The sequence below is a fragment of the Fragaria vesca genome, linkage group LG7 (genome assembly GCF_000184155.1).
Source record: "Fragaria vesca subsp. vesca linkage group LG7, FraVesHawaii_1.0, whole genome shotgun sequence".
Lineage (NCBI taxonomy): Eukaryota > Viridiplantae > Streptophyta > Magnoliopsida > Rosales > Rosaceae > Fragaria > Fragaria vesca.
The window spans coordinates 3,780,916-3,807,933 of record NC_020497.1 but is presented as its reverse complement, the minus strand read 5'-3'; the positions used below and the strand labels follow the sequence as shown (position 1 = coordinate 3,807,933).

General features: G+C 37.2%; 3 protein-coding genes and 1 non-coding gene across 4 annotated transcripts; 2 read left to right on the top strand and 2 right to left on the bottom strand.

Moving 5' to 3' along the window:
- Positions 1 to 378: 378 nt before the first annotated feature.
- On the bottom strand, positions 379 to 8,071 carry LOC101297968. Its single transcript, XM_004308268.1, has 16 exons — positions 7,802 to 8,071; positions 7,443 to 7,516; positions 6,786 to 6,866; positions 6,602 to 6,686; positions 6,197 to 6,294; positions 5,946 to 6,033; positions 5,060 to 5,408; positions 4,575 to 4,824; positions 3,191 to 3,868; positions 2,413 to 2,515; positions 2,224 to 2,310; positions 1,751 to 1,825; positions 1,562 to 1,636; positions 1,213 to 1,293; positions 834 to 1,064; positions 379 to 709 (listed from the first exon to the last, which is right to left on the bottom strand). The coding sequence occupies exons 1-16, from the start codon at positions 8,069 to 8,071 to the stop codon at positions 662 to 664; spliced, it is 2,673 nt and encodes an 890-aa protein (XP_004308316.1). The 3' UTR covers positions 379 to 661.
- Positions 8,072 to 11,690: 3,619 nt separating this feature from the next.
- Positions 11,691 to 12,773, top strand: LOC101294395. The gene is made up of 2 exons (XR_185160.1): positions 11,691 to 11,948; positions 12,251 to 12,773. It is a non-coding gene; the product is annotated as an uncharacterized LOC101294395 (transcript).
- Positions 12,774 to 13,626: 853 nt separating this feature from the next.
- LOC101297680 (pentatricopeptide repeat-containing protein At4g01030, mitochondrial-like) lies at positions 13,627 to 16,359 on the top strand. Its single transcript, XM_004308267.1, has one exon. It carries the CDS (start codon positions 13,627 to 13,629, stop codon positions 16,357 to 16,359), a length of 2,733 nt encoding a protein of 910 aa, XP_004308315.1.
- Positions 16,360 to 16,782: 423 nt separating this feature from the next.
- LOC101294105 (abscisic acid receptor PYL9-like) lies at positions 16,783 to 19,577 on the bottom strand. Its single transcript, XM_004306638.1, has 3 exons — positions 19,246 to 19,577; positions 18,439 to 18,654; positions 16,783 to 17,496 (listed from the first exon to the last, which is right to left on the bottom strand). Exons 1-3 carry the CDS (start codon positions 19,366 to 19,368, stop codon positions 17,281 to 17,283), a joined length of 555 nt encoding a protein of 184 aa, XP_004306686.1. The 5' UTR covers positions 19,369 to 19,577; the 3' UTR covers positions 16,783 to 17,280.
- Between the last annotated feature and the right edge of the window lie 7,441 nt (positions 19,578 to 27,018).

Genomic DNA, 27,018 nt, shown 5'->3' with positions numbered 1-27,018 from the left:
TAATTTCAAATTCCCGCTTTGAGACCAAACGGCGTCGTTTTGGCATTGCTTTGGTTACGATAAGTTCTGTAGGTGGGAGACGTGAGTAACGTGGGATTTATTACCGTTGGAAGGCTTCTGAGTTCTTTGCTTGGTGATTTTTAAAATTGTTACCGTAGTGGTAATTGGAGCCAAGTTAAAAAGTTAATGATGTCTTGAGATGAAGCAGCTCTGGTAATTTGAGATGACAATGCGGGATAGTTGGTGTAAATTTTGATGCTCTTTTGTCAAGAGTCGGGATTTCCCATCTACGAAAGGAAATTAGTTGTTTTTACTACAGTTTAGTTAGTTTTACCATTGCTAGCCTAGCAAAGTAAAAAACACATGGAGTTCCATTCCAGAAAACCAAGATGTAATATTTATAGTAAAGCCAAACAAAGCTAATACATGAATCACATCTACAAAAGATTCAGTGATGGTATAAAGTGAAAGAAAAACGAATGGAAAATTATTTGCTATCCAACTCATGACAGTTTTATCTTCAGAGAAATATAGCCTTGATAATTTCATGTAACACAGTAACAGGAGCATAAGTTGCAGGAACTGGTAGCGTAGATACGAAGTATCCGGACAAACAGCATGATATTGTAAAGCGACGATGAGATATAATACAATAGGGTCTCTACGGTTGAGATGGGCGCGGAGATGTTGGGGGCTTGAAGTCCGGATACTGCAATGAGAAAAAGCACAAAACAATGCAAGGCTTGTTCAGTTTTGTCCACAAAATGAGAAATCATTAGAATGATGAAGCCAAATATGATGAATTTTGGTAGCAAGTAAAGTAAAGAATTTACATAGGGGAATGGAGAAAGTGGTCTTGAATTGACAGGAAGGGATTCTTCTTTGACTTCTGCTTTGGGAACGGAATTGATCTCAGGGGCAGGTTCTGCAGCTGCTTCTACTTTAGGTTCTGGTGAAGCTTCTGCTTTAACTACAGTATCAGCAGCAGTGGGCGCTGGACTTGCCTCTGCAGGTGCAGGAAGAGACTTGCTAGTAACAGGAGGTAGAAGAGCTATTCCGATTTGCTGAAATTAAAGGCAGAAACAAGGAAAAAGACTGTATTATGAGCCAAAATAATAGAATTCGATATACGCTAATTATCAAGCAACAAAGAGAAAATTACTTAGATATCAACAATCAGTTCAAAATGTTAAAAATACATTTGTAATATACCTTTATGTCACCCAAAAGCTCCTTTGGTGCAACCTTGGTGCTCAAGAACGTATCCACTTCTTGTAGAGTTTTATTCCGGTCCTGTCAGAAAAAGTTGCAGATAATCCTTAGTTTTCAATGTTGTGTGCATATAAACAAGGAATGAAAGGGATCTTCTATGATAAAGTTCTGATCAGGTTCACCCTCTACAAGAATAACTTAATTTCAAATACTGAAGCCTGATAATGTATATAACTAGGGGTAAAACAAGCGACAAGGACGTATAGGAGTTGCTTCAGAGGAATGAACTTATCAGCCACAAAAACACTTTCGTCAAGTAACTTTTTGAAAGTAAAGAATGAAGAGTTACCTCAGCAAAAAGAAGTTTCTTGCTTGCAAACTGTACTAGCGCAGCTGATCCCAAAAGTTGGAGGATTGTTTCTACCTAGATAGACAAATGAGAAATCTTCAGTTTGAAATCTCTTACAATAAGAATCCATGTCACAGTAAAAGAAAAAAGAAGAGAAAAATCAATATGCAATAGACTGATCAGCCTGACCTCAGTAAATGCCAATAAACCCAGCCCAGTCACTGCAGCAATCCCAAGGGAAACAGACAAGGCACCTGAACCCTCCTGCACATTATTAACGAAGCTATATAAAGAGTCTGGCTAAAGGGCTAAAGCATGAACCCACACCAAATATTATTGCAAACAGTATAAACTGAAAATCCAATAATAACTCATGTCTATTCATTTCCTTCACAGTGGCTCTAATCCCAGTTTGATTGAAAGATAAGCTAAAAGAGGTATGCATCTTATAGTTCACTTAGATGATAGACTTGCAAGCAATATAATGCAGTTCAATTGAATATATAGTAACCATTAACCAACCAATGCAAGTCATGTCAATTACTTTGATGCATAACTATATAGCATATGCCAAATTTCCAAGCTCAAGGACTTGATATTCAATTGTGCATTTTATCTGCATATATAATAATCAATCCATGAAATAAGGTCAAGAGAATTACTCCAACAGCGCCACTGAAAGCATCAGCTAAATTGCCAAAATCAAGACTCAGTACTTTTGGTGGTGGTATCCAAGGAAGGCCACTACTCTGCAAAACGATAATCCATGTCAAGTAGACAAGTATTATAAGTTGATAAACTTGCATTAATAAAATAAAATAAAAGTAATAGTGGAAGGAAATGGGAAATACCACCCATCCTCTGGGTCCTTCGGCACCATCTTTTATGGCATAAGCAGCTTTGAACCCATTTACTGTGACCAACTCGGCAACCAGTTCGGAGTTCCCATCAAACCTGGCTTCAACAGAAACTTATCACATTAGCATCATGTATTATTAACAAAATTTACGTCAGATAGTACCAGATTTATCACAATACCACAAACCATGTGCCCAAATGAGTCAAAATAACCACATTATAATAAGAATCCAACTTATGATGGAACTAAAACTGGATTGTGAACAAGAAGTTCTCTTTCCATATATAAAGTTATCCAATTCCACTTGCTTTCACTCCCTTTTATACCCATTGGAAGCATTCGTTGCCAGAAGGGCAATGGAATCTTCAGAAGACTGGAAACCAAGGTTGACATAGTAGTGACAGCAGATGACAATTTTTTTTTTTTATGAAAAATTGTATGAAAACCAAGATTTTAAGTACTGAACGCGAATATTCTACTCTATGTTACTAGTTTCTTCTCCAAGAAAGGTGGTTTATGTGATTTTCAATATTTTTTGCCCAATAAAGAAGATCATCCCTACATAATTCAATTGCAAAATGATGTGCTTAGGTATCTCTATACCAGGCATTTCATTCAGTAGCTCTTGAGACTGCTTTGAAAGCCAAACAAAAACAATATTTTGATTGAAACTCCCTTATGACTAATCAATATTCACAGCAGTTATTGAGAGACATGATATATAAACAATGAGAAAAGGTAAAACTCTAAAAGTGGGTGAAGACACATACTTATCCAGGATGAACAATGTAGTATTCTCTGGTTCCTTGAACTTCAAAGAGAGCTTCTTTAAGAAGCCTGGCTTATCTTCCCCTTTGTAAACAATTGGCACTGCCTTCTTCCCCAAACCTCGGATATCCGGACTACCGACTTGCCTTATCTCCCCTGGTGCTCTTATATCCACCAGAAGAGCATTTGCATCTTCACCCAATTTTGCATAAGCACTCTTAGCAGACTCAACACCAAAAGGCTTAGGCTTCTTTAGCACCTGTGACAAAACTAAAGGAACAGCCAAGACGACAAACCCACCAGCTATAACTGCAGGGTTGTCATTAACAAAGCTTATAACATTGTCAAGAACTTTATCTGTATCAAAGTCTCCGGTTGCTGTACTCACTGACTGACCCAATGCTTCTTCATATGTCAAAGCCTTGGCAAACCCAGCATTGAAAACAGATGACAAAAGCAATAGTCCACCATGGAAGCTCTTAGATGAACCCTCCTGTGATGCCTTGGTGCTATAGCTAGTAGAGCTTGAGAACTTGGGTAGTGAAATGGAGGGCAATGATGGGAATTTTCTGGGTTCTTTTTTTCTATCACCAAGAACTGATATAGGAGTCAAGCTTGCTGCATTGAGGGCCTCCATAGCATAATTCACTTCAAAAAACACACAAAGACTTTCTGGGGGTCTCAGAATAGTGTTGGAAAAGCATTAACCACCATGAGAGATGAAGGGTTTAGGCAGTGTTTTTGTTTCTTTCTAAGATGATACAAGGCTCTACAAGCCTTAGCTTCTTCAGTGGGTACAACTTGGATGGTGTCTTTTTGGTCTTTGGGTGGGAGGGTGGTGCTGATGTGTCATGCAAGATGAGAAACTTGGCCATTGGAAGGGTGACACGTGGTGTTAAGGATTGAGAGGTTTGTTGATAAATTATGTTGTTGATCGAAAGCTCAAAGACCTTGCCTCGTCCATCATTGTGTGGTTGAGAAAAGAAGCCCGCAGAAGTGAAAGCTTCCAGCACATCAGTACATTGCTATACAGCAGTACAGTGGAAAGTACTAGAGGTTTCGTGATAATACGAGTACTTAAACACCTCAATCATATTTAACATTTACCACTCTGTAAAATTATAACCCAACATAAAAATTGGCGCCAAAGGATCAAAAAAAAGATAGAAGCATCACTAAAATGCTATCAGTATTTGAAGATGCATAGGAAGGCCTAGTCCTGCTATTAGAGATCTCCTCAGAATTCTTTAAGCTATTGTCACTGACTCTCGCATCTAACTAGACTTTGTTTTCCTTGGGCAGAAAAAAAAAAAAAAAGAAAAAAAAGGTGAACCAAAGAATATCAAAATATGTTACAAATAGAAGATCGAATGAGGACTGTTTTACAGGAGATCGTAGAAGTAATCCAGACCTTGCCCGATTTCCCATATTGAGATGCCACACCCCCATTTACGAGCTTCCTCTAGCCGCATGGAAATTGACAGTAAAGATGGGTAGAACACAGCGTGATTGTTATGATCATCATCAGTGTAGAGGAGCAAATGTTCTGCGCTGTTCTTTTCCCATCGAAAGTCAGGCTTGTGCTTCTCCAACAAGGAGAGGTAATCTCTTCCGGTGATAGCGCCACCACCTTGACCTGCAGGCATTTTCAATAACAGTTAAGAGAACCGTCTTCATAAACCTAACTCCAACAAAGAAGTGATGAATCAAAGATATTAATCCAAAACCATCAACAACAAAAACTGAACATGCAAAGAGAAAGATAAGGAGAAATAGAATGCCTCCCAAGAGGAGGTGATGATGAATGAAATAAGATATTCTCTAGCACCATCAACAAGAATAATTGTGAGAGAGATCGAGAAGTGGAATACCTTCTGAGAGGATGAAATCATTTCCGTAGAAATTGATGCCAAGAAGTATCTTGTTGGCCAGAGCAGTGTTTTTATTGGTACCAAGGAGCAGCTGGAGGATAGATTCAATCCACTTCAGAGGCGCATTGGGACCTGGATTATGAGGCCCCGAGAAGTCATACGTCATGAGTGAGAATCCATCAACAGCATCACTCAGGCTCTGAAGATCTTTAGGTCCAAAATCATTCACTTGGAGCGTCTCTGAATGTGGTGGGCCTATAACATACACCAACTGCAACCTGTTCTTATTGTTCCTCTCTGAAGTCACAGCATGCAGTGCATCTCCAAGATCTTTTATAAACTGTAATGCCTACACTAGCAAAACAATACACATACGTTTAAATCTTACATATTTGAAAGATCAAAAAGAGATTATGTTTCAACTTCAAGCAAACAATACTGCTGAATTGCAACAAACTAATGTCGTTAGTCAAGGTACATTCAACAATCTCAGAAAATAATCACTTCCAGACAATATTGGAATCTGAAGAAGATAGATTCTTGTTATTGTAACAAAGTGACCCCAGAAAACTGAGATTTCATGAGCAGCTAAGACATTTTTGTGTATCAACCTGCTTTGTGCCTTTATTTGTATAAATTTAGTTAGCAAGCATATTCTAATTTACAGCAACACACACAGATTGCATTTAATCAAAGTTCTAGTACTTGCAAAACTTGATTAGAATAAGGTAAACTGGTAAACATTGTATGATTGAAATTGTGAGAGACTTTATTATGTGCGAAAATAATTCAACAAAATGAAAACCCATACATGCCATTCTCTACTAGATTAATTAACCAAAGGAATTGAAACTACTAACAGATGAATAGAAAAATTGATCTTTACCAAATTCCGCATCTTTGGATCATTCAAAACACGGTAAACTGCCCACCTCGACCAAGATTCCAGCACAATGCCATCATAACCCATTTCCCTATACAGAAGGCCCAAATCACATAAATATGAAGGAATTTGAACTAAACATTTGTACAGACTACAGACTGTACAATAATTAGATGCATGTAACAATAAGCTCGGAAGCCAATTGTGCCATTTCAGGGAATTTTTTGAAAAAATAGTCTAGATGAAAGGCTTACTTGCACTCGCTTACTATAAGATCAATAGCCTTCTTCCTCTGCTTTTTCTTTGCAAGCAGCTCTGCTGGAAAAGCTTCCAGAACAACTCTAGGCAATACCTATAACAGTAGATAGGATTATCAATGAGAGTACGGATCCATTTAACTTTAATGTGTGCCTCAACTTCAAAGCAGAGCAATATGTCAGGCTAATAAACAAATTTAAATTACTTATAATAAAAAATCTCCTCTCCCAGTTTGTTACATGCCCGACTGGGTCAATTTCTCAGTTATTGAAGCTACAGCTCCATATAAAGAAAATAAGGAGAAAATGTCTGATTTATATTCTATTCTTACAGGATATGAAAGCTGATAATATGTCATTGAATGTCTGAGGGTTAAGGATTGAGTAAGTTATTTTCCATACCCACGCGTCTCCTGCCCTTCTAAGGTCTGAGATCCACCCAATATCAGCATTATGTCTGCCTTCCAGAATTAAGCTGGCCCCTTGACTGGTAATGAAACGGAAGGAATTTAATACTTACTTTTATTGTTTAGGAAAAAGACCAACTTCATCTCACTTCATAAGACAAAGAAAACCGGAAGTATACCTCTTCAGATCATACCAGACTGGAGATATATGTGTAAATTTGGAGTTAAACCTTTTTGCCAAGTCATATCCCTTAGAATTCCTGCATAATTTCAAATGTGAAAAGGAAATTACACACTTGAAGCACAGTTACGCAAAGATATCAATCACAAGCAACACAGCTGAACCAACCATAGTCCTAGGTTGTCACCGAAAATCAAACTTTCGTAACCAAAAGCACAGTATATTGGACTGAAAATGACTCTTCATACACAAGAAAAACTAATGCACCGGTTCAAACCCTACTACAATCTTAACCACAGTAAACAAGTATCTGGAACCAAATGAATCTCTCAAAATAAATTTTTCAATTCCACATCCTTTTACTGAATAATTGTCATATCAATTTTAACTCATGTTACCAATTCACAAAACACCAATCATTCAACTCTGCTATTCGACATTTCTGTTCCATACACCAGAAGTCATCTACAAGCTAAAATCTTTTAATTCCCAAAAAACAACATTCTTCTGTATTTGTATTTGTAAACAAGCACCATTGGGGTAGTAAAAAAAACAAAAAACAAAAAACAAAAACAAAACAACGTATCACCAACGAACTATACTAAACTAAAGTAAATAAAACGAACTAAGTAGCCATACCACCTATATGTCATACCACGGAGTAATGTAGGCTAATACAGGATATTTATAGTGCCTGCCAGTCGCATTTTCGGAGACATGTGCATTTTCCTGAATGAAAATTCAATAACAAAACTCTAAAATCAATTTCCACAATGACACAACAAAACACAGCAAGAAATTATCAAAATTTTCTTTTTGGCTACTGAAAATTAGAAAAAAGCTATGAACAAAGCCACAAAAATTGCTTATACAGACTAAAATTCTTATCCTTTCATGTATTTCCTGATTAAATAAACCTAATTAATACTATAAAACAGCTTCAAATTACATTACAGACTAAATGCAGCACAAATTTAAGTTCATAAGCTAAAGAGTAATTAGTGAGGTACTTGCAGTGAGGATCTCTTGGTAATTCACGTCGGGCTTAACAAGGCCTCGCCGGAACACGTAGGACTCCGTCCGGTCGGTGATCGGAGCAAAACTGAGGCGGCGGTACACGAGTACCGAGACTGCTGAAGATACGACGAAGACGACGAAGAAGGTGATTGCGAGGTTTCGATTTGAGAATGAGGTTGAGCGGGCGAGTTGGTGCGGCGGTTCGACTCGGTCTTTGCGGCGATCGGAACTCGGCGCGACGACGCGGCGGTCTTTTTTCTTCGCCATTGGCCGGAGTTAGAAGGACGAGAGGCAAATGAGAAGCAATTAGTAGAATGGCTATGCTACGAAACGACATGTCACATTGTCGTATATTACTTTTTATATTTTTGGTTAGAATTTTCACATATTACATTTTTTTTTCCCACATATTACATTATTACATTAGTACAAACAACAACACCACTCTACATGGTCGATTCCATCCGTTTTGGAGATTGATCAAGCTAGTTCAAGACATTAGAGAGTTGGCGACTAGTTTTGATTCCATTAGCTTTAAACATGTTTTTCATGAAGCTAATTTTGTAACCGATGTCATTGTTAATTAATATTGGTCAGTATCGTGTTGTCTCATTACATTGGGATGGCTTCTAAAACAGTGTTCTTTGATATTATAAACTTGGGATGTCTTAGGAGCTTTTGCTTATAAAAATTTATTTTCTCTTCAAAAAAAAAAACACCACTCTACAAAGTTTAGAAGGCTAAAGAGCCCAGAAATGTATACTGACAAATGTATGGATTGAAAGTTTCTTTTTATCTCTAACGGTGAAGGTAAAACCGTAAAAGTATTACTAACAAATACGAACTATCTCATTCGGCAATAATATTCATTCTTCTTCAAAAAAAAATTTTGCCCCCACATAAATTTATTCATGCGTCCACCACTAAATGTACGTTAATCTTGACTTTAAAAGATGTTGATAATCTTGTATCTTAATCTTCCATCTTCTTGATAAAATTGTAAAAGATGACCAAATTCGAACATATCGCGCGCCATAGAAAATTTGAGGCATCACAAGTGATAAGTTCCTTCCATTCCGTTTATCTCAAACTGGTTATATATGTTGACACATGCATGAAGTTGATTTAATTTTTGAATGAGCTACTTCATTCAGATGTTGTTCTTGTGGATCTCCATTTCCAGAGCCAATTCTTAACCCTTAAATTACTTGAAACATGGTCATCCAACCTTCCCCTTCTTTAAGATCATGACTACAAACCAGCGTGCTTGTTTTGTAAAACACTACTTTAAGTTAAGATATATGGGTCCGGTTCAAGAAACGCAATTTTTTACACAAATTTTGACACCGATTATGAGCCATTAGACTTTAAAATGCTCAACGGTTGAGATTTATTGTTTGAATGATGTTAACAGACTACCAAGTAAAGTGGAAATGACATGACATTATATATTTCTAATCTAAGTTAACTTTTCTTCATGGAAAAACTAAAATTAAAATTTGGAAAATCACCAACAAAACTGAAAAAAAATTAAGTGAGAAAAAGTTGAATAGAAAAAGAAGAAGTCGATGTCGAACGATCGAGTAGAGAACCAGGTCTATTGAAACAGATCAATTGAATTCTAATTCTTCTAACAATCATCTCTTCAGTTGTGAGATATATGGGTTACCCATCACTAAATTTCTTTCCCTTTCATAAAAAGCCATAGAATTGATCAACAAGGTTTATTCTTGATTCTTGTTCAACCAAAGTTCTGTAACTAGGGTTGGCTTCCATAATCACTAAATACTGATACTTGTTCTTCATTTCGTTGACATAAATTGAAGCAATGAATCTGTGATGCTACTGTCCTTAATTCGATTTCGTTTTCCTTCTTCTTTCTTTGAATTTGAATATGGAAAATAGATAATTGAATTAAAAATATAATATGGATTTGAGGAGGCCTTCAATTGTATTCCTATCGTTCTCTGCTCGTTCTTCTTTTTCTATTCATCAACTTCTTCTCTCTTTTTTTTAGTTTTTGTTTGATTTTCCAGAATATAATTTTTGTTTTTTTAAGAAGGAAAATTTAACTTGTTAGAAATATATAATGTCATGTCATTTCTATTTCGCTTGGTAGATCTATTGACATCATTCAAACAACAAATCTCAACCATTGAACATTTTAAAATCTAATGGCACACAAACAGTGTCAAAATTGGTGTAAAATAAAATGTCCTTTGAACCGGACCCAAAATGTATATGCTTTAAGACTTATTCATTAGACTTCTTAGAAAAAAAACGAGGCTAGGATTAACCGATTATAACAAAACTATGCTACCGATGCATAGCTACTCAAGGCCGGGTTATCATCAGTCTTGTCCCCCGAAGCGGGGAAGCCAGCTAGCCCTCTATGCCCTTCTAATCTTGCATAAGTTTTTGAAAGTATTTGCCATGCCATATGCTACATTGCTATGTACGTACCCAACAGTTTTTTATACAACATACTACAACAGTCGATTATACTGAGAAAACATATACGTTTTTGTATATTTCCTACTAACCGATCGAAAATCACCATGGCACTCGTCTCTCACATCCAAGGAGACAATTTGCTCTACAATCGTGATCCACAACAAACTTTATACGTATATTTCATGCTATTCGTATATCGACCTGACGATTGCTATTCGTATTGACGATTGCATAAATTTGACACCATCTTGAGTTGACCTAGGCACCTCGGTGATCTTCGATGTTGAAGCTGTATGGGGCAGATGGATGCTATCGATCAGAAGGCTAGGTGATGAAGTAATCTATGTAGGAATTTTATATATAGTAAACTACAACTCCGTCAACTCGAATGATACAAAAGGATAATCTAAGTTAATTATACTTATACTACTACTACGAGTGATGACACTTATAACTCGTTCGATTCTACCCAGGAACCATGACACTGCTCCATCACATTGTTCTGATATGAAATAGCTGAAGTAATCCAAGTAGGTAGAGCGTCATGATCATAAACTCCAACCACGAATTAAAGATGATGTGGCCGGTTAAATAATACAAATAGTAATCAATTAGTTCTTAATTAATTAGTTTGTGCCTAAACCTCTCCACTAATCATTCATTCTCTCGCTATATTTTACTAAATAAATTGGTTTAACTCAACCTTCAAGGGAAGGGGTGCTATGCGGCACATCGTGCAAACCCTAATTAAATAGCCTTTGGTGTCACTGGGTGGAAATTGTGACCTACACAATTGTTTATATGGAGCAGGTCGCAGAATATATTCTACTTCTGCAGGACTGTTTAGAGCTCTGCACTACAGTATATGAAACACATTATCAGTTTACTACTCAGTTAATTAGTTCTAAGCTGGATATATTCGCAGATCGGATTCATCCTAGATTTTCATCAAGATATGAATCTGTAGTAATATATAAGGTCAACTGATGGCGATTGGACTAAAGAAACTTTTAAGATCGATAATGGGAATTTCATCTGATTATGAGAACTTGACTCAGAAGGAAGTTTTCCTTTTATGGTTAGAGATCGATATATGATATCTGCACGCATTATTCGATCTTCAATATACAAATTGCCAATTGTTGGTTTTGTCCATGTTGGTTTTCGAGTCCCGGCCTCATGGGAAAATCAAGAGGAATATCTTGTTGTTCCACTCATATCAAATGCCGCAGATGTCACCTAATGTATGTATACATGTATATATACTGTTATATGTACACAAAAGCTCTCTGACGATCAACAATTCGTGAGAGAATATACACTACCGGCAAACAATTCCACACACCCTGTAGACCTATGTATAAGCCAAGCCTATATATATGTGCTTCGCTCACACTAAGAAAGAGCAGCAAAGAACCTAGAGAACTCTCTTTTCTCTCTCTCTCTGTCGATCTCTTATGCGTGAAGAAGTTCTTGAACCTTCAAGGCATTGCTTTTTCCCTCCCCCTCAAGGGCTTCCGACTTTGCCATCTCTTATGGTGTGTGGGCAATACACCAAGTGAGATGATGGAGCCGGACGTCATGAGGGGGTCTGACAAGGCCTGCCTTGATCGATCTCTAGCTAGATAGCTACGGGAGAGTAGTGCTGCAGAATTTGTGGCCGTCATGGCCGGTTTTTCCTTTCCCAGAAGTACTGTAATATTTATAAGATTTAATTACATATATTCACATAGTTTCATAACCCTGCATAATTAGTTGGTATGTATGAAGGATTATATTACTTATTGGCAATACTAGATTATGTTTGTTCTGATATGCTTTTGCTTTTCAGTCGATGCATTCCAGTGCAATATTAATTAAAGAATAAAGATGTTATATATGGTTCATCATATGCCTACCTTCATATATATGAAGCTAGGTGGATGAAACATATATTTTCTCTGCTGATTATTTGATTAAAGGTTTTAATAAGTTCTATCTTCATCACCGCAGAGAAGCTATCAGATCGAGAATTACCGATCCACTAATTCTGCAACTCCATTCATGGCCACCACCGGCCAGCACCAATCATGAATCATGATATATAGCTAGGCCTCTTCAATATACAGTAGCACAGTTATATTGCCTCGTTTCTTGCTGGGTACCGGTGAATTGTACAGAAGTACAATTCGCAAGGCTGGTATCAATAATTTGAGCACTCAGAAGCTTATATCTGTATGGGAGAAGATGACCAAGGGTTTTATTTAGTGTTGATCATTTCAGTCTCAAATTATCTTTGTGTAAATCAGATCCAGTTTGTGATTTCTCCATTTGCATTCAATTTCGAAGTTCAGAAATACAGATCAATCATGACCTTTTTTCTTACAAGAAGATCATGACGGCATGACCTAATTAATTTATTAATTCTAGCTTTGTAAAAAGAACAAAAGTTCAAAATTGGAGGAGAAACTTCTATTTTGAAACTGAACTTCCACCTAGAATCCTAGGCCCTATCTTAAGTTTCAGTTCATGCATGACTGATGCCAATTCCTCATGCTTACCGGCCTTGTGGTGAATCCCGGTGGTATCTTGTTGATCTAGGGTGAAATGTTTTGCTCCTTGACTTTTACTTTTGCTAGTGATATCGTAGTGGTAATTTTTTGGTAAGAGGGGAAGGCACTAGTACAAACTTGAGCAACATCCACGCATGCACATAAGTACCGGAGATAAAAGCCATATTTGCGTGTGGTTGTTGCTCAATGTTGTTGTAGTACATGAGTCTGTGAGTGAATCAATATACAATAACATTGGCTTAACTTTTAATCTTACTCTTAACTTAAATGTGATACATCTCCACAGCTCTCATATATGAATATGCGCATGATCATAATCATTTACTAGCGTGATACAAGGTATGATTGTTGGCAGCGGGGATCGAATTTGGTTTGGAGCTCAACCACAACACACACAAACCAATTGAACCAACCTATTGTAAACTTGTAATATAACTCTTTCGCTCTGGATGTTTCTATAAATGTTAGAGATGAATAAAATACAAACAATGAAACTATGAAAGCATTACTACCACCAAATCTGTAGGGAAACGTTACTACCACAAAATTACAAGCACTCTCATTGCGTAGAAAACATGGTATAGACTATAGCACATGAATTCTTAAAACCGTACGATAAAAGAGGTTTAACTCGGTCTTTCACCGGCTTAACCCGGTCTGACCATACCGGTTCAACAGAATTTTGCAAGAGGATGAACCCTTATCCAAAAAGCATATCCAATAGTAAACTCCAAATGAAAGCCCTCCGATTTTGTAACTGTCATTGTTCCACACTCAAACTACCTTTGCCTTTCTTGGCTCAACTATCCAACCTCCATGGCCAAACTAGCTCAGTTTCACCTCCTTCAAACCTCATTAAGCTCCAAACCACCATCTTTGCCTAGTCTTTCTTCAACCTTTACCTTGTTGGATGACTTGGGTCAGTTGGGTGAACTCAAGAGTTTGAATTCAGTGAAAGCAGTCCATGCCCAGATGATCAAAATGTCCAACAACAACAAAATGGATGTAAAGGGGAAGTCTTTGGTCACTTATTACTTGGAGTTTGGTGATCCCAGGTCAGCTGCAATGGCTTTCTTTGTGGGTAGTTCACATTATCTTCCATGGAGTAGTTTCCTAGAAGAGTTTAGAAGGTTTGGGAATGATCCAGAAGATATTCTCAAGTTCTTTGTTGAGTTTTGTAGTGGGGGAGTAGTTTTTGACAGCAGAGTTCTTTGTTTTGTTTTGAAACTCTGTGGAAATTTGAAGGAATTGTGGCTTGGGTTGGAAATGCATGCTTACTTGATCAAAAGGGGGTATGATTTGGATGTTTATTTGAATTGTGCATTGATTAATCTTTATGGGAATTGTTTGGGTATAGAAAGTGCCAACCGGTTATTTGATGAAATGGCTAAGAAAGAAGATATGTTGTGGGATGAGGTAATCAAGCTCAACTCCAAGAATGGGAGATGGTTGAAGGTTCTAGAATTGTTCAGGAGTATGCAATTGACATTTGCTAAACCCAATAGTGCTACAATCATCAATGCGCTTCAAGCTTGTGGGAAAATGAGAGCTCTCAATGAAGGAAAGCAAATTCATGGGTATGTTTTAAGATGGGAATTAGAATCGAGTTTGGCAATATGCAATTCCCTTATTAGCATGTACTCTAGAAATGACAGACTAGAATTAGCTAAAGCTGTTTTTGATTCAATGAATGATCATAACTTATCTTCGTGGAACTCGATTATTTCTTCTTATGCTGCACTTGGTTGCTTGAATGATGCTTGGATTGTTTATAATAAAATGGAGTCGTCGTCGAATGTCAAGCCAGACATTGTGACTTGGAATTGCCTCTTGTCTGGCCATTCTCTTCATGGCTTGTATCAAGATGTACTTACCATTATGAAGAGAATGCAAGATGCCGGGTTCAAGCCTAATTCAAGTTCTGTTACTAGTGTTCTTCAAGCAGTTACTGAATTATGTTTCTTGAAGCATGGGAGAGAAATTCATGGTTTTGTGATTAGAAATGGGCTCGACTATGATGTATATGTAGGAACTTCTTTAGTAGACATGTATGTGAAGAATAATTGCTTATCATGTGCTCACATTGTCTTTGACAACATGAATAACAAAAACATTTTTGCATGGAACTCCTTGATATCAGGTTATTCCTTCAAGGGTCTTTTTGAAGATGCTGAACAGCTATTAAACAGAATGAGTCGAGAAGGAATCAAACCGGACATAGTGACATGGAATGGTTTGATTTCAGGGTATGCAATGAAGGGTCGCCATAAGGAAGCTATAGCGGCAATTCATCGGATGAAAAGTTCAGGGTTAACCCCTAATGTGGTTTCATGGACTGCTCTTATATCAGGTTGTTCACAAAATGAGAATCATGCTGCATCCCTCAAGTATTTTGTTCAAATGCAAAAAGAAGGTATCAAGGCAAACTTCGTCACCATATCCAGCCTACTTAAAGCTTGTGCAGGACTCTCTTTGTTGCGTAAGGGTGAAGAGATACACTGTTTCAGCATACGAATTGGTTTAGTTGAGGATGTATATGTAGCCACAGCCCTCATAGATATGTACAGCAAGGCAGGCAATTTCAGAAGTGCCTATGAGGTTTTTAGGATGATTAAAAACAAGACATTAGCTTCTTGGAATTGCATGATTATGGGATTTGCTACGTATGGCTCTGCGAAAGAGGCTATTTCTCTTTTCAATGAAATGTGTGGAGCTGGTCTGCAGCCGGATGCTATAACCTTCACAGCTTTGCTTTCTGGTTGCAAGAACTCAGGTTTAGTCGATGAAGGATGGGAGTTGTTTGATAGTATGAGCACAGATTACAACATAGCTCCAACTATTGAGCATTTCTCTTGCATGGTAGATATTCTTGCAAGAGCTGGTTATCTTGATGAAGCTTGGGATTTTATTCAAACAATGCCATTAAAGCCAGACGCCACTGTATGGGGTGCTTTTCTTGCTTCCTGCGTAACACATAAGTACTTGGAGTTTGCAGAGACTGCAGCAAAGAATCTTTTTGAGTTGGAACCTCATAATCCAGCCAATTATGTCCTGATGATGAACTTATATTCAATGTCCAACAGATGGGAGGATGTGGAACGTCTTAAAGACTTGATGAAGAAAGTAGGGGTGAAACATAGTCCTGTCTGGAGCTGGACACAAATTGATCAAAAAATCCATATGTTCAGTGCAGAAGGGAAACCACATCCAGACTTGGGAGAAATATATTTTGAAATGTACAATTTGATTTGCGAAATGAAGAAACTAGGCTACGAGCCTGACATTAGCTGTGTGTGTCAAAACATTGATGTCGTAGAGAAGAAGAAGATGCTGCTGAGTCACACGGAGAAATTGGCCATTACATATGGACTGATGAAGATGAAAAATGGGAAACCTATCAGGGTGGTTAATAACACAAGGGTCTGTTCTGATTGTCATACTGCAGCAAAATACATGTCTGTGGTGCGAAAATGCGAGATTTTCCTCAAAGATGGTACTCGGTTTCACCACTTCAGGGAAGGAAAGTGCACCTGCAATGACTGCTGGTAAGGACAGCTAAGGATCAAGACACATGAGATGAGAGTCCGACCCCAACTGATGGCCGAATTATGAGCAAGAGTTCAGCTAGTTGTAAAGTTTAAACATTGCTCTTTCACGTGTGAAGTTTATACAGCTGAGTTGTTAATAGACATGGAGCATACACATCGCTGGCCAGCAAGAACAGAGATTAAATACAGGAATTCATGTTTCCGGTGAAGGCCTTGAAATATGCAAGTTCTCTCTTCTGTTATACATACAAGTTATTCACAACATGGACAAGCAGATGTTCATCGAAAAAAACATGGATACTTGATAGAATTCAAGTTTCACGAAATTGTAGTGTATATTATTAAGTCCTCTAGAACAATGAATTTTTGTGAGAAAGAATCTGATTTTATTAACTTCAACATGTTGTAATCCAAGTTAAAAACAGAAGTCAAGCAATTACGATAATTTATTACGAATACAAATACATGAGTATATACAGACAACAAAGCAGTGGTGCTTTCCCTGAATATCCTTCCTTCACTACAAAATGAAAACTCCAGTCCATAGATACCATCTCTTTGCCAAGACAAATATTTACAGAGCAGAGTCGTACTAACATTTGTACCACCAAAACCACCATGAAAAATAAAATTCACAGTAACTTTCCCATTCCACTCATGGAGAGCTTATAACAACCTAGAAAGTCCATCCTTCAAACACAACTACAAGGAACCACAAACATGATTTTCAGAGGAAGAGACTATCCACGAGCAATTGGACGAGAGAAGGATCTTCATCGGTCAGAAATGCAAAATCCAGCAGTGTTCCCAAAACTTCTGTGAATGGAAGGAAAGTTCCTACTAACTCTACACAGCATCTGAGACAAAAACGACAACCGGTATAACTATAGTCATCACACTCCGGTTTCACCTCCCGAATGCACTAATGATTGATAGGTTCTGTTCGATCCTGGACAGCCATCCTCTCCGAGACATCAGCCAAAGACTTGAGGTTGCACCTGATCAGGGCCTCAACAAAGTAGCATGTCTCATCCTTGGTATTTCCATCAGGCACATCCACCACAAAAGATTCAATAACTAGTGTCCCTGGTCTCCCATCTATAACCTCAGGATGGACGGTGATAATAGAAGAGTAATTCTGCAAGTTTCAAGATCATATAAATGAGGCTAATATTAACACATAACATTACAAGAGTGAAAAAGATTTCTAAAATCTAAAGGGAAAAGGAAAAATATAAACCATCTAAATACTTAACCCTCTGAAGCACACAAATCATTCTTTTCTTGATTACAGTTTACCAATTTTATATCCGTCTACATTCAGAATACTTAGGGCCAGTCAACAATGTACAACATCTGCAGGTACCTGCCATTTCTTGGGCCACATATCACTTTGCATACTTTACCCCATGCATATGTAACATGTGAGGTAAATGAATGGGACCTAGCATATAAATAATACGCGTCCCCAACTCCCCATTGAAGTCTGTATACCTGGCTGTCACCTATAAGCTGTTTTACCTAGTATCCTATACATATTCAATTTACTCTTTCCAGAAATAGAAAGTGAAACAATTTTTTTTTTTTTTGGGTAATGTAATATATGACTATTCCAAGCATTGAGATGTAATTAAACCCTTTTTATGAGTTAGGAATAACCAGGCCATTGAGCAGTGATGTCATTTACCTGTAACCAAACTCTCATTTTGCTGCTAAGTTTTAAACGTTACAGGGGTTAGAGTCTAAACTCTAGCCCAAGATAATCAGGGTGTCAGGACCAAAAATAACCCCTAAACCCGAAATGGATATATTCAAAAGAAACCACTGAAACCCAAGCAAGCAATTCAAGAAACTATTGTTACTATATTTGTACAGAAACAAAATTGAAATCATTTCCAAATACTTTCCCACTTCAGTACTCCCATGCATTTAACTGATTAACAAACAAACATAGCCATCTATGTATCACATTAGACTGCAAGTGTGCAAGAGTGCAAGCAGGTTGCAGCTAACTCAGACGTGCTTCTATGATACAAGGAATACCACATCAGAAGGAAAGAGAGACAAGATGACTACTTACCCTGAGCCTATGATCACCACCAACAATCCTGATGCCAAGAATGTGCTCATCGTCATCCAGAAGCTCCAGTCTCTCAGTGCTGGTTGTTGCTGGAAGCCCAGATTTAACATTCACTTCCCTAAGACTCCCGATGCCAAGGTCCCCCTTCATGATGCACCTGCTAACAAAAGGCTTGTACTTCTGAGGTTGATCGAATCTCCTGACCAATGACCATACCTAATAAAGAACGCCAATTCAATTAAACAGCTAATCCAGAACAAATACGGCACAAATGAGCAACACGATTGTTAAAATAGAACTATTCTATGCCATAAAACATCAACAATTAGTTTTTACACCGAGATATAGAACAAACATTTTAGAGTTTCAATAGAACTGAGGAAAATCTTTCATTTTCATCAATCAAATAGATAAACCACAGCAAAATGAAACAGCAAGCGACTTTTAAGACCAATTATTTCAAATCCAGTTCTTCAGAAAGATTCAATCCTTCAAAGCAGAACCAAAACAAAGCCAGTTGAATCCCAAGAACAAACTCATCAACACAACAAATCAAAATCCAATCTTTAAAACACTCCAAAAAGCTGATCACTCACCCAATTCATCCACAAAAAAACAAAACCCAGAAACAAACCCAAAAAACAGAATCAAAACCAGCTCAAAACAACCCCAAATCACCCAGATCTCCAAAACCCAACAAAAGTCAACCACAGCCAAAAATCCTATCTTCAACACCAAAAGTCAAACAAATAAACACCACCCAAAACCCAAACCCAAATCAACCAATCCAAAGATAGAACCACTCACAAGATGCACAGGGGCTTTGACATGTCTGACCAGAGCAGAAGTGCACTGGTTCTCTCTGGGCTCATGCCTATGGTGTCTCCTTATGTACTGAGCCTCCATTGAATCACCACAACCGCTGCTCATTCTGATAATCCCAAATCTCTCTCAACCTCCCAGAAAAGAAAGCTTCTTCCTTTAACTCACAAATGAGAAGAGAACCAAATCCAAGAGAGGCTTCCAGAGTGAAAAAGCTCTTTCCTATATTTGTGTTTTTCTTTCTTGATTTTATTCCCAAAGACAGAGGCTTTGGTCTAAAAAAAGGTACAAGCTTTAGGCCTTAGCTTAGCTTGTGAGGAAGAGATAGAGTCCACTCTCCACCGACAATGGCAATTTTATAAAGCACAAACCTGTCATTGGTTGGTTCATTTTTGAGATCAACTTGTTTGGTTAAAATAAAAACTAGGGTTTGGGGGTTAGGGTTACATGGAGGTGATGGGAGGTGGTGGTGACAGTGTAGTCTTCACCATTGGTTTAAGGTTGGTGGACTAGTGACTTAGTGAGTGGGTGCTTTTCTTTTTTTTTGGGTGCTTTTCTTTTTAGGTCAAGTGGGTATGGGGCACTGCTGGGTTTTGTTTGTATTTAGGAACCCAGTAAGTGGATGGTATGTAAAGTCAAAAAATTTGGGGGAGTGGGGTTGGGGAAGAAGATGATGCTAGATTGCTAGTGGCTGCTTTGGTTTAGTTGCTTGGCATGACTTTTACAGATCATTCTTGTTAATATTTTAGTTGATAAAGATCATGAGTGTGAACTTGCTTCCAAAACAATGAGCTCCCTTGGTGGATTACAAGGGACTGCATAAAACAATTGCAAATTTGGAGGAGATTGGGGGATGAATGAGATAAGTGTGTCACTTTTTAATTGAAAGTGATATACAAGATTTTTCACTTTAGGGGAATTTGTCCAAAGTGACACAAATTGACCTTCATTCTCAAATTTTTTTTTTTCAATTTTCTGATGAAAACAGTTTCCTTAGAGGTCAGTAAATAGGTTATTGAAGGTTAGAGAGCAAATATATTTTGTTAGATTTACCAGTGTCCATAATAAAAGGTGTCAAATCTAGATACTTTACTGACATAAATGATAGATTATAAATTTCGTCGTGTTGTAAATAGTTATTATTTAGTGAGCATTCTGTAAATAGTTATTATTTAGTGAGTATTCTTGTAATTAGCCAACTAGGGTTGTTATTGTAATTTAGATCATGACCTCATCTCTATATAAGAGATGGTTCCCTACTCAATAAGATATACATATTCTCTCATTCTCTTGATTGTTTCTCTCCTTTCTCGATCTATTCTTTTTGTTTTACAACACGTTCTCAGCACGAATAGTTCTAATATTATCTTGTTTCTATTGCATGTGAAGCTCTAAAAGCAAAGGACGATCTTTTAATTTGATTCATCGAATTCGCTCTACATTCACATGGAAAGCTCTGAAATCGATGATCAACCATATGAGGATCATTATCTAACCAAGCTCTTGGATTGGCTGAGTAGCTACACAAATGGCATTCTTCGTTCTACACATAAAAGATGGAGATTATCCGTTCTGCAATGAGTAACGTTTTCTTATCTTAATTCCAATTCATATTTGCTAGCCTTGATTCTATGATGAACAAATCACCATGAAGCATGAACCCATCGTCTTTGGTTGCATTTTGAAATCTATATACGATGCATGAAGACCTAAATTTATATTCTTAATTTATTCAGATGATAAATACGTATGTGGTATATAAATTTGTTCATGTTTTGTGATTGAAATAGAAGACATAAAAAATCTTCAGGGAGGCCAGTAGCCACCGAAATAAGCCCAATCGCATGCCTAGTAGTGCATACCAAAAGACGCATGGATGAACGAACTTCAGATCCACTATCATTCTCTGACATTCGAACACAAGAGCGTGAATGCATTCTGGAAGTAATGCATGTAACCGGTAATGTAGGACCATTAATTTTGTCATTTATATCAACGGTTACATATATGGAATATTTATGCCTGAAGCATTTAGTGATACAAATTAACATTGCTCATAATGAGGTTTGAATAAAATCCATTTAGAAATGTAACGTCATTTGTATAATGACGCGTAGCACTGATTATGTTACTTAATTGTGACTTAATATATACGTTTTGTCAGTTACAGATTTGAATTGTGTCAAATTCAATGTCATTTAAAGGCATATAATGCCGGAAGCATTTAAGGACATGTAATGCCGGAAGCATTTACCAAGTTATAACCCATATGTTATGGTACACGCATTATGGGTCAAATTATTGTGCAAATTACGATAGACGATATGAGTTTAATTTTCGGTTATACCAATTTAAATTATGTCATTATAATCCATTATGCTAGAAGCATGAGTTTTGATTTTTAATTATGCGATTATTACATAAACGTTATGCCAGAAGCATTTATCCAATTTAATACCTATGTGTAATGCTAGAAGCATTAATGAGATTTGTACTCATTGTTTTTGGTACATACTTAACCGCTGCATAAATGATATTTATTTAGTAATTTATGACATATATTAAATGTCGGTTAATCACCAAATTCAAATTTCGTCAGTTTTATTTAATCAATTCTCTATTATGTTATCATTTATATGAATTGTTATGGGGATGTAATTACGCATTTTGCCGGAAGCAATTAATGATGCGATGAATTTATTTTGCACGTAACCACTACGGTGTTGACATTTATTGGTTCAGTAAATACCAATTTTATTGCATATACATTATGTCAATGAGAATTGAATTGTTTCCGTTATAATTTAATTTATTTCGGTTTCATATAATTACTTTCACATTAAGTTTGTCTGTTATGATTTAATAACATATATTGCACTGGTTTATGTTACATTGGTGAATATTAATGATGTTAAGTCAGAAGCTTAAATCAAGCATGCATATAAATGAAATTGAGCCAGAAGCTCGACGTAAGCTGCAAAGCTAGACCATAAGCTTGTCATGTGTCGCCTTGAGTCTATGACAATGATTATAACTCTTCTCAAACTAGGCTCACCCAGTTGGATGCGATGTCTAGGCAAGTACTTTTAAGGATGTGTACTTAAGTGAGCCTCGCTCCACCACCTTATCATGGCTTACCTGGTCGTATACAATTGGAGTTACCGAAATGGTTGATTAATAACATTGCATTTCTTGGTAGACCATTTTTAGCCCAGTAGGCCTACTCTCCCTCTACGGGACCTAAAAGCCTAGCATACCTCTCAGATTGTGCCCCGTCGGTTTGTAAAGTATGTAGAGGTTAGGTTTATTTATTTCACTTTAATTTCAATCAATTCTTTTGGTCCAGCAGAATCAAACAAAAGGAAAATAATCTAATGACACTAGACTTTCGTACCTAGTCATTATGTATGTCTATGGGATGCTCCAAATATTTTCTCATAATGGCCATTGTTAATATATTCATCATATTTAATGTGTAGTTAATTGCCATAAGCATTTACACATAGTTACATGACATATTCACTATGATAAATTAGTAGCGTGGAATTAATATCATCAATTGTTACATGATTATAACTTGAAAATACATGTACCTAATGAACCAGTAGTTCAGAAATGAACCGGTAGTTCAGACATGAACCCGTAGTTCATGTATAAATCGATCTTCTAGTTTCGATAATAATCCCCTTAAGAAACTTGAAGTTTCATTCTAAATTCATCAGACATGATAAAATCGGTAGCTTTATCATGTTAATTGGTAGTCTCCAGAAGAAACAATTTGAACTAGACATCTTCCTTGCATGAAGCAAAAGAATATTAAAATGGAAGGGCTTGTTGCCTTAGAATCTAAATCAAAATTGATATGAGTTATCAATATTAAGGAATTGAGCGTTCTCGTCTGGCTGACGAGATCAAAATACCTTTACGTTTCAGATGTTAATTGGTAGTCTCCAGAAGAAACAATTTGAACTAGACATCTTCCTTGCATGAAGCAAAAGAATATTAAAATGGAAGGGCTTGTTGCCTTAGAATCTAAATCAAAATTGATATGAGTTATCAATATTAAGGAATTGAGCGTTCTCGTCTGGCTGACGAGGTCAAAATACCTTTACGTTTCAGAAGAACGTTATCGAAAGGTAAGTTCATTGAATCAATGCTTAAAACATTGAAACCACCAGAAAAATAGTGTAATATCTTTGCATAACCTTCGAATGCGCGGCCAAAAGCGTACATTGACTATATTCAAATTTATTAGCTAGAAGCTAAATGATTCGAGCAAATACTAGCTATAGTATTGGTGTTTGATGCACCCAGGAAAAACATATGATGCACCGTATCCTCAACTCAATTATCACACGGGCATCCCCCTCAGAACAAGGGTCTTGTCTTTAATGACACATTATATCAAGCTGCTCGTTAAGAATATTGAATACTAGACCATCACATGCAAAGACTAGAATATACATTATCTCTTTATGCACAGAATGCAAGAAAAAATACGTGGACCTATCCAACCACCATACGGACCAGTTAAATATTAATGGTTTTGGTTGATGCATCGACAAAAGTGATCATATGTCACACTATTGTCCACAAGAAAATGCTGCGTTTGCTAAACTCTCACCTATGAAATAGAGGGTACACCACTCGGATTATCCCATAAAGTCTATAAGACTTGATAATGCCGGAGAGTTTACATCGAAAGTTTTCAATGATTATTGCATATCCCTTGGGTTTTGTAAAACATATAGTTTCATATGTTCAAACCTAAGATGGTCTCGCATATAGAACCTTGGTAATGCGCACCAAGCTTCTATTGTTTGCGTCGGGCTATGCAATCTTGCATGCAACCATGTCGGTCCAGTTGAGGCCCACTGCTACCCGTCTTACTTCGTGTTACAGTTGGTGACTGGATGTGAACCTGATGTTTTTGCACTTACACGCATTTGGGTTTGCAGTCTCCGTGCCAATTGTGCCGCCACAATGTACAAAATCGGGTCCTCAACAAAAGATAGGCATATATGTCGATTATGAACCCTATCCATTATGTGCTCCTTAGAGCCCTTGACAAGAGATCTCTATACCGCTAGATTTGCGGTCGTCACTTTGATGAGACAATCTTCCCGCCATTAGGGGGAGATAAGAATGTGAGCGTTCCTGATGAACGACGTGTAGAATGTCTCATGTTGATCCCCAAACCGCACACGTGAAATTGAAGTGCGAAGAATTTTACTTCTAGTTAAAGTGACGAGATAATATATACCTGCTGCAAACCTGCAAGGATAAATGTCCCCGTAGGACGTATCGTCCTAGTTGGACGAGGTACGACCATGGCGGCTAACCAGTAATAGTGCCCAGAAGCGAGGTAGACCATTAGGTTCGAACGATTCTTATCCCTAGAAGAGGGTAAACTTGGCACAAATGAATCTTCTTGTCATCGCAATCTCAACCAATTCAACTCACGAGATAAATCCGGATTATGGGTTTGTCCTAGAAAAGACGATGTTGGGGGACGCTCCAACATTTAAATCCACTCCTGAGAATATAAAATCTCGGTAAATTTTGTGAAATATTGAATCGGAATGAGAGTTTATCGATGATATGTTTGAATTTGCGGTGGCCACCGAATTTATAATAAGCGATGATGTCGAACCTTGCTTCGTTGACAGATCTCAACGAAGAGACGACTGACTAAAAAAGAAAGAAACAATCCAGGTCGAATCAAATTCCTTAACTAAGAGAAAGGTGTTATAGGCCTGTTGTTCCCACACCTACCCATGTTAAACCTATATTGTTTAGATAGGTATTTGTAAGGAAGCGTAATGAGAAAAACGAGATTGTGATATAAGTCTCATTTAGTGGAGCAAGGATTTTCTCAACGCCCTGATTACGAGGAGACGTACTTTTCCGTAATGGACGTCATAACGTTCCACTACCTTATCAGTTTGGTAGTTTCTAAATAACTGAATAAGCAGTCTATGAATGTGGTAACAACTTATCTCTATGGGGATCTGAATATAGAGATATACATGAAGTTTCCTGAAGGACTTCTGTTACCCAATGCAAATAGTTCTAGACCACAGAACATGCTCTCCATTTGCTAGAGTAGTTCACTTTAGGGGTTCAAACAATCCAGACGGAGTTGGTATAACTGTCTAAGTGAATATTTGTTTGGGGTGTGATATATGAACAAATGGACTATGCCCATGCGTGTTTTAAGGAAACAAATTCCGGGTTTGTAATTTGTGGTAATTTATGTCAATGACATGAATTTGACTAATACTCTTGAAGAGATTAAGGAAACTGCAAAACACCTGAAATCAGAGTTTGAGATGAATGACTTTAGGAGACCAAATATTATTTTGTCGACCTGAAGTCGTGCAAAGTGCAGATGGAATTTTGGTCCATCAATCAAATTAAATCTAGAAGATGTTAAGATACTTTAATGAGGATAAAACAAAGTATTTAAGCACACCTATAGTCGTCCAAGGTCTAAAGACACCTGTATTATCATGCAGATAATAATGAAGAGATATTAAGGTCAGAAGACTCATATCTAAGTACAATAGGCGCATTATTGTACTTGGTTAAATGGCTTTGACCGGACATCTCATCTGATGTGAATTTGTTAACTAGATATAGCTCTGCGCCAACATGCCGCCTCCGTAAATGGCATAAAAGACAATTTTCTGTTACTTTAAATGTGTGATGGAAAATGACTCATTTTATCCCTAGGCATCATGGAATGGATCAACCGCCTATGATCCTTGGAATGATGTTTGCCTTGTTAAATATGTTGACACGGGTTATGTAAACCCACACAAGGCTTATTCCCAACTGGTTATGTCTTTACTATAGGGAATACAATAATCTTAGAGGTATATGAAACAAAAACCTCTTTAAATCATGCTGACTATTAAGTTATTCAAGAAGCATGATCAATGTAGTAGTTTTACCTAGTGTGTAGTTTTCAGGGGGAGTCAATATTAGGGGGAGTATCCTGAAGTATACTCTTGACCATTGTGTACTCTTTTTGTCCTTCGTCCAGGGTTATTTTGTCCCACTGGGTTTTGTTACCTGGCAAGGTTTTAATGAGGCACACATGTAATTGGTCACCTTCCTCATGGTGCATCTTGAAGATGCCTCTATTTGAAAGATATGCATTTGCTCATCTTTTCCCTTCGACCACGGGTTTGTCCCACTGGGTTTACCGGGCAAGGTTTTGGTGTAGCAACTATTATGCATCTATCTCCCATATATAGACTCACATCTTATGATCCAGACTAAACCGCTTCACCGAAATCAAGGGTTCTGACTATCACTGCTACTTGTGCGTTGTACTATTTTCTCCTTCGACCAGGATTGTTTTTGTCCTATAGGGTTTTTATTACTTGGCAAGGTTTTGACGAGGCAACACCGAAGCACATATTAGGGGATGCTAATGACAGAGAATACCAAAGGGGGAGTGTTGTAAATAGTTATTATTTAGTGGGCATTCTTGTAATTAGCCAACTAGGGTTGTTATTGTAATTTAGATCATGACCTTATCTCTATATAAGAGATGGTTCCCTACTCAATAAGATATACATATTCTCTCATTCTCTTGGTTGTTTCTCTCCTTTCTCAATCTATTCTTTTTGTTTTATAACACGTCGCACAATTTTAGTTAATTTTATGTATTTAGAAATCTTTAATCTAAAGTACTATTGTGGTTATAATAAGGATGTCCCGAGTATCATTAGTATCTCACGACCTAAA